An 8287-nucleotide genomic window follows, 5' to 3' on the forward strand; every position below is an offset into this window, starting at 1 on the left:
CAGCAGTATATGATAGTCCATACTTTGCTCGAGTTTTGACGACGCAAACTGGCATTCAAACGCCAACTTCCTTCTCTATTCTGGCATTAAATGCCAGAAACAGGATAGAAGCTGCAGTTAAACGCCCAAATTGGCATAAAAACTAGTGTTTAACTCCAAGAAAAGTCTCTACACATGAAAGCTTCAATGCTCAGCCCAAGCACACACCAAGTGGGCCCGGAAGTGGATTTCTCCATCATTTACTTATTTCTGTAAATCCTAGTAACTAGTCTAGTATAAATAGGACCTTTTACTATTGTATTAAGGATCTTTGATCAGTCTTATACTATCTTAGACTTTTATGGAGGCTGGCCATTCGGCCATGCCTGGACCTTCATCACTTATGTATTTTCAACGGTGGAGTTTCTACACACCATAGATTAAGGTGTCGAGCTCTACTGTTCCTCGAGTATTAATGCAAAGTACTATTATTCTTCTATTCAATTCAAGCTTATTCTTATTCTAAGATATTCACTCGTACTTCAACCTGATGAATGTGATGATTCGTGACACTCATCATCATTCTCACTTATGAACGCGTGCCTAACAATCACTTCCATTCTATTTGCAATAGCTTGAGTGTGTATCTCTTGGCCTCCTGGTCCACGACGCATGGTTGCCTCTCCTGACAACAGAGCCTTCCATTCCGTGAGATCAGAGTCTTCGTGGTATAAGCTAGAATTAATTGGCAGCATTCTTGAGATCCGGAAAGTCTAAACCTTGTCTGTGGTATTCCGAGTAGGATCTAGGATGGGATGACTGTGACAAGCTTCAAACTCATGATTGTTGGGCATAGTGACAGACGCAAAAGGATCACAGGATCCTATTCCGAACACAAGTGAGAACCGACAGATGATTAGCCCTACGTAACCCGTAGTCAGACCATTTTCACTGAGAGGATGGGAGGTAGCCATTGACAACGGTGATCCCCAACATACAGTTTGCCATGGAAAGGAATATGAATGATTGAATGAAGACAGTATGAAAGCAGAGATTCAGAAGGAATAACGCATCTCCATATGCTTATCTGAAATTTCCACCAATGAATTACATAAGTATTTCTATATTTATTTTATGTTTATTTATTTTTTAATTTTCAAACTCTATAACCATTTGAATACGCTTGACTGAGATTTACAAGATGACCATAGCTTACTTCAAGCCGACAATCTCCGTGGGATCGACCCTTACTCACCTAAGGTTTATTACTTGGACGACCTAGTGTACTTGCTGGTTAGTTCTGCGAAATTGTGAAAAAGAGTTGAGATTACAATTGTGCGTACCAAGTTGTTGGCGCCATTGAGATCACAATTTCGTGCACCAGTCAACACAAATTACGCATTACCACGAGTATTCGACAAAAAGATACTACAATAAAGTTTTGAACATTACTTAGTAAAAGTTGTAAAAAACAACTAAACAAGGTAAGTATTCAAAATACTGCTAACTATTACAAAAAATTAAAGTGTCATAAAAAGCCCACAGGTCGGGCTACCATAAAACTAAATAAACATAAAAATTCAAGACTTTTCCTTCTTCTCACCCATCAAAGGATCAAGATTTTTGCCAGTCTCTGCATCTTGACCCTTAGCCGGAGAGGTCGGAGGGAGCACGGAAATGGGACCAGCTGAGACCACCTTGGGAGCTGGAGAGGAAGTCTCCACAGTAACGGCTTTGGGTCAGGCTTCTACCGTGGAAGTCTAACCGACTTGGGGCTCCGAGGTCTTTGGGTCAAAGGGAAGATGTACGTCATCATCTGGAGCCCGGACAATCTTACCATCCACAACAATGTTGTCCGTGCTGAAGAGAGACAAGTCGAGGTAGGGAGCCAGGACCTTAACCTAAGCTTCAAGATTTTCGAACATCTCATCCAAGCCTAAAGCGGCTAACTTCTCAAGCTCGACATACCTTTTCCATTTGCTTCTCCAATTCCTCTTCAAGAGCCAATCTCTCCCCAAAGACCCGAGTATAGCTCTCTTGATACTTTTTGGCTTTTTCTTTGGCCATACCAGCAGCTGTCTCTGACTTGTTCGCCCTTTCCCGAGCTCTTTCCAAGTCGGCTTTTCAGGAGTTTCTCTCCTTCTCCAGTTCCACCTTCATCTCGCTCAATCTCTCCACATCGGCTCCGGCAGCCACCAAGGCCCCAATTGTAGCATGGATAGGAGAACTCTTCCACGTGCTAGAGTCTGGAGGTGGTTTTGAACCACCATGTCATCCACGCTCACATGATGATGAGGGAGAAGTTTATCTTCCCCCCAGGCCAAAGCATCAAAATTTTTTGTGTAGATGCTTTCTTCTTCATCATCGATTTTTTTTTAGGGAGGCTCAGTGGAAGAAGGAGAGGAGGGAGTGGACTCTAAGGAGATAAGGCGGGACATGGGGTAGGAATAACAACTTTTGGATCTGAAGGATCCGATCCTGACCTCTTCCTGGGAGAAGATCGGACAACCTTCACGACTTTCTGTTGTGAGGAAGCTGCTCCGACCTCCTTCTACTGCTGGAGGTTTCGATCTACAACTATTTTCTTCGTATTGTGGAGAAGCTTCATAGCGGACTTAGGAGCCATACTTTCTGCAAAATAAAGCAGGATACCATTAGAAAAAAACAAACTACAAACAAATGAGATTTAACAAGAAAAGGAGAGGGAGCTACCAAGCTCTGACTTCAGAAGGCCGGGATCTCCCAAAATTCTTTTCATATCTATTCCGAGGGTTACCTGAAACTGTAGGTCGATCTCGGACGAGATCTTCTGTACCGGTCGGAGCTGTCGTGTCTGACTTGTTGAACGGAGTGGTGGTGATGATCCTTTGTCACCGGAGGATAGTGGTACCTGCAAGGGACTCCGATGCTTAAGTTAGCAAGGGTATTAAGCAGGTTTTTAGTAGGATCAGAGTATGAGTTATACCTGGGTGCTCCAGCGTATTTATAATAGCGTGGAATGACCTTCTTAGATAAGATAAGTTAGTTATCTTATCTTATCTTTATCTTTTGAGTGAGGTCATCTTATCTTGGGCTTAGGTGCGCGGTCCTCCGTTAGGGCCCTTCTTTTGGGCTTTTCTGGTGACTTGGCCGAGCTCTCTGAGAAGTGGTCGGGTTGTCCTGACCTACAGAGGTCGATCGCTTTGTCTGTAGAACATCCCAGGTCGGACAGCTCGACCTAGGGTATGAACAATATCCAAATGGGGAGGTTGACCCCAGGTATCCAACAGAAAATCTACGACACACCTCTCCAAGTCATCTAACTCGGACACGTCTACCTTAAGAGTTATAAGGGTATGTTGCCAGTACAGAGAAAAAGGGGGCTCTTGGTTTTCAGAAAGAAAGAAAGGTCGGGTATTGTCAGCAGCCCGAACCTTTAAAAAGTGGTTCTTGAAATCATGAAAAGACTCATCAAAAAATGAAAAATACCTTCCGACCTTGCATAGCTAAGAGGGATACCCATCCCAAATTATTAGAAGAACTATAAGGCTTCGTCACGACAAAAAGGTAAAAGAAAACATTTTGGGAAGGGTCGACACTTAACTCCCGACATAGGAGCTCATACATCTTCACAAAAGCCCATGAGTTCGGATGTAATTGGGTAGGGGCAAGGTTACAAGATCTAAGAACTTCCATTTCAAAAGGAGTAAAAGAAAGTCGGACACCTAAACTAGTAAAAAAGCAGTCATAGGCGTAGAGGAAAGGCACCTCTGAATCCACTAAAGGGGAGAAACATACTCTCTCCTCTGAGTCAGGTGGCTTTAACACATAGTTTCTTTCCTTTTTCCTATTTTCGCAAATACTATGGTGCCTAGGAATGCCTCACAATACTCACCATCAGTAACATGGACACAGTAAAGAACAACACTACCTACCCAAGCACGAAGATTAGGGGAAACTTTGGTTGATATATTTTTAATAACACGGCGAGACATTAAGACTATACCTACAAATGTAGAAAGTAAATAAAGACCGTTACCAAATAAATCGAACACTGTTCAAAAGAGGTCGGGAAAAACAACTAAATCAAAAAAAAGCTATTCTTTTCAAATTCTTCCAACAGAGCAACCAAATAGCGCCTCTTAAACACAACGTTACGTCAAAAGTGGCACCATTAGGGGCAATAGAGAGTTTTTTCAAATATTTGGGTAAACAAACGTTTTTCTCAAAACACTTCACGTCAAAAGCAAACTTTCTTCGGCAGAAAGGGAAAAGAAGGCAGTGGAAGCAGAGATAAAAACTCAAACAAAACAAAACAAACAGGAATGAAAGTACAGAAAAAGGGGAACGAGACCAACCTCGACAAAGACTGTGAAAAAAAGGGCGAATGCACCTAAAACAGCACAAACACGGACGATTCTCATGCCGAAAGAAGCAAAATCTTCAAAGACCAAGAAAAGAAATCTTGACGAAGTAGAAGTGGTGGAAATGGCACAAAGAAGTTCTTTGTGAAAAGAAAGGGAGCAGTTTTCTCAGAAACAAAGAAAAAAGGGAGAAGAAGAATAATCGAAAAGACCCTTATAAATGACAAAAGCAAACGGATCTTGTATTAAAGATGCGCAGATTTCGAGGCAAAACGGTCGCGCAACGTTGGCCTATCATTAAAAAACTAATGTTCAAAATTTCGAACACGTCAGATAACCCGAAGTGTTTGAACCCGACGTCCACGGCAGAAACCACAGAATGCTTGAGCCTGATTTTTAGAAAGAACAAACTCAAGTAGGGGTATTGTTCATACCCTGACCCAATAGATAATATCAAGGCCCAATAATAACAATAAAAGGCCCACCAATAAAGGTGGACCTCATGAGAAGCATGCCCTCTTTAAAGAGGTCAGACACCGATTCCAAGGGGCAAAGGCCCTGCTTGATCTAAACAGGTAAACTGCCCCCTAAAATCTCTACCTCATTTAGAAGGTGAATCTTAACAAACTCTCAAGATAAAAGGAACACTTATCTATTAGATAAGATAAGATCTACATTGGCACTTTCCAGGTATAACTCACGTTCTAATATACTAAAAATCTACCTAAAGCCCTTGCTAACTTAAGCATTGGAGTCTCTTCCAGGTATCACCCCCATCTCCTCATGAAGAACTCGGACAGGTGGCACCTCGACACTAAACAAGTCGGACGCTGCCACATAGAGGAATCTAAACCTCACGTTTAGACCCAAATCAATATTTCAGGTAACCCTCGGGACAGCTACCATTCTCCAATTTTATGGTAGTTTGCTACTCAATTATAGATTAAACTAGTAGTCTTAGTAAATGTTATGATAATTTAATAGGTTATGCTAACCGAATTAGTATGAAAGTTTCTGAAATTTTAATTCTTTACTTTATTACTAAATTAAAAATCTATATTAATAAAAAAAGTTTTTGAAAAAAAATTATTTCTTTTAGATGTTTGGCTAAATGCAAAAACATTAATTTTAAAGAAAAAGAGCAATTACATTTAAAATTTAAAATTTAAATTTAAACAAAAATCAATCCACAGAACTATATTATTCCAAATTAAGCAACAACACCAATAGAATTACAAATACAAAAAAAAAGACGAAATATATCAATTACTAACTCAATGTTCTCATTACATTTTTATTATATTATTATTTATAGTAAATCAATTAATTAATAAAATTATGTTAATTAGATCTGAGCCCACATTTTTACTATATTATTTATCGAAGCCGACGACTATCCCACAATGCAATTGCACGCTAGAATGCGACGCTTGTGTCCCATTTAGTCGTTTTATCAGTATTGTACTATTGTCCTCTAGAAATCATCCCAGAACAGTTCGCTCAACAATGGAGGCCTTTAGAGAAAATCTTCTCTTTTTTTTTTTGGTATAGAGAGAAAATCTAAACATCATAGGCATTATAACATACCGTTTCAGATCAATACAAAAAAAAAATATATACTTCAGACAATGTTACTAAACAAAAAATATTGTTGCTATGGTAAAATTGGCCAACATAAGTGACACCTGGCTGCATTATAGTGGCCTTGGGCGCTTATATATGAGAGCCTACCAGGAAGAGAATAGCGTGAGAAAAAATATAGGTCCAACAGCATACCCTTCCTTCTACGAAAACACGTCATATATGTATTTAAAGATTAGATCAACTCTAAAAAAAATATAAATGATATATGAATATAATAAAAAAATTGTAAATAAACAGAAAATTTATATTTTAAATAAATTAATTTTAAAGAAATACTACTAAATTTTTAAAAATAATAAATATAAATAAATTAGTTTCAATTAAAATTTTTTATTCTAATTATAGAGACTAATTAAAAATAATATGTCTATATTTATTATTTTAAAATATTTTATTAATATTTTTTTATGAACTAATTTATTTATCATTTTATTAAAAAAATTGTTATTTAAAAAATTCATAGAGACTAACAACTTTTAGTATTTTTAACTATTATTTGGTTAGTATAAATATTAAATTAATTTAGGTGTTTAAATTTTAATTAAAAAATATGAATATAAATTATATTGATTTATAGGTAAAAACTGTATTAATTTATGTATAAAAATTTAGTAAATATAAATATAAATTATAATATTTTTTGTGTATAAAATATATATAAGGGTAAAGTATATTTTTTGTCTTTGAAGTTTGATAAAAATTTAAAAAATACTCTTAAATTTTATTTTGTTTTAATTTTGTCCCAAAAATTTTCGATTTGGATCAAATATACCCCTAACGGTTAATTTTTTTAAAAATCTAAGACCAATTCAACAATAATTTCATAAGAACAACTTTCAACACAAACAAATCAAGCATAATTTTTATGCATTATTATTAAATTGGTCTTAAATTTTTTAAAAATTTAGCCATCAAAAGTATATTTGATGCAAATAAAAAATTTTTGGAACAAAACTAAAATAAAATAAAATTTATGAATATTTTCAAAACTTTTTTCAAATTTCAGGAACAAAAAATATATTTTACCTTATATATAAATATAAATATAAATTATTATTAATTAAGTACTCATTAAAAATAATAATATTTATTAATCTTATAATATTGATGTTATTTTGTGCGAATAAATGTGCTGATTCAGCAAGAATTTATCCTAATTCTATCTAATATTTCTCGTATGTTGTATTCTACGTGTTAAGCCGAAGAATTGCATGTCAAAGTTATTGCCACCTAAAAAGCTAACATGACATATGGCATCTCTGAGCACTCTCGAAGCGTGGAGAAACATTTGAAAGAGAGATTTGAATATGTTAGATACAGTATGACTCAACGTGTTTGCAGTCGAAGAATTGCATGTCAAGATTATTGCGTGCCACCTAGAAAGCTAACATGACATATGATATCTCTTAAGATATGTATAAAAAGGCAACACAGAGTATTCTCAAAGCGTCAAAAAATATTTGAGAGAGATTCAAATATGGCAGATAAAGCAATGAAAGGAGGTGCAAGATGTAATGATAGGTGTGGCTGCTCAATTCCTTGCCCTGGTGATTCCACCTGCAGGTATTCATAATAATTAGTCTTAGCATCCCATTAATTAATTTTAATTAATCTAACAAGAACCAACTTTGGCAGGTGTGCAAGTGGGAGTGAAGGTGGAGGTGAAACTCAACACTTGACATGTCCGTGCGGAGAGCACTGTGAGTGCAACCCATGCACATGCCCCAAGACATTTGCTGCTGGAGCTGGTTGCAAGTGTGGCCCAGGTTGCTCTTGTGCATCCTGCCGCCGTGCCTGATTAGTACTATTATTATTTCCATCACAAACGTAGATATATGTGGGTTTTTATTTTATTATGGTGTATTTTGGTTTTGTTATGCGTATCTCTAGCGGCCATGTAATAGTCATAGGTTAATAATGAATGTGTTGTTAATTCGCTTTCGTTATTTTTCAGAATGAATAATGAACGTGTTGTATAATTTTCTCTACTAAATAGAAGTTGAGTTGGGATTGTTCATTATATATGTATCAAATTATGCATTTTAAATCTTAATGCAATTTTATACGAGTGTAATTTTATGGGTTATATACTTGAAATAAAATTTTAATGCAACTTATTATGAGCATTATTTTATGAATTATATACTTGACATCTATGCTGCTGTTGTAATAGGTTTTGCTCAAATGAGAGATAGACATTGATAGAGAACTTGGAGATAAGTTAGAAGGGAAACCAGGAAATTGGACTTGAATCGTATGCCTTTGAAAATTGGAAACAAATCCAAAATTGTATCAGGCCTCTAAGATTTGAGGACCACTTA

At 36.4% G+C, this 8287-nt stretch overlaps 1 protein-coding gene across 1 annotated transcript; it reads left to right on the top strand.

Moving 5' to 3' along the window:
* Window positions 1–7369: 7369 nt before the first annotated feature.
* Window positions 7370–7986, top strand: LOC112705626 (metallothionein-like protein 4B). The gene is made up of 2 exons (XM_025756500.2): window positions 7370–7529; window positions 7602–7986. Exons 1-2 carry the CDS (start codon window positions 7444–7446, stop codon window positions 7762–7764), a joined length of 249 nt encoding a protein of 82 aa, XP_025612285.2. The 5' UTR covers window positions 7370–7443; the 3' UTR covers window positions 7765–7986.
* The last annotated feature ends 301 nt before the right edge of the window (window positions 7987–8287 follow it).

This window comes from Arachis hypogaea, chromosome 8, assembly GCF_003086295.3.
Source record: "Arachis hypogaea cultivar Tifrunner chromosome 8, arahy.Tifrunner.gnm2.J5K5, whole genome shotgun sequence".
NCBI classification, from domain to species: Eukaryota; Viridiplantae; Streptophyta; class Magnoliopsida; order Fabales; family Fabaceae; genus Arachis; species Arachis hypogaea.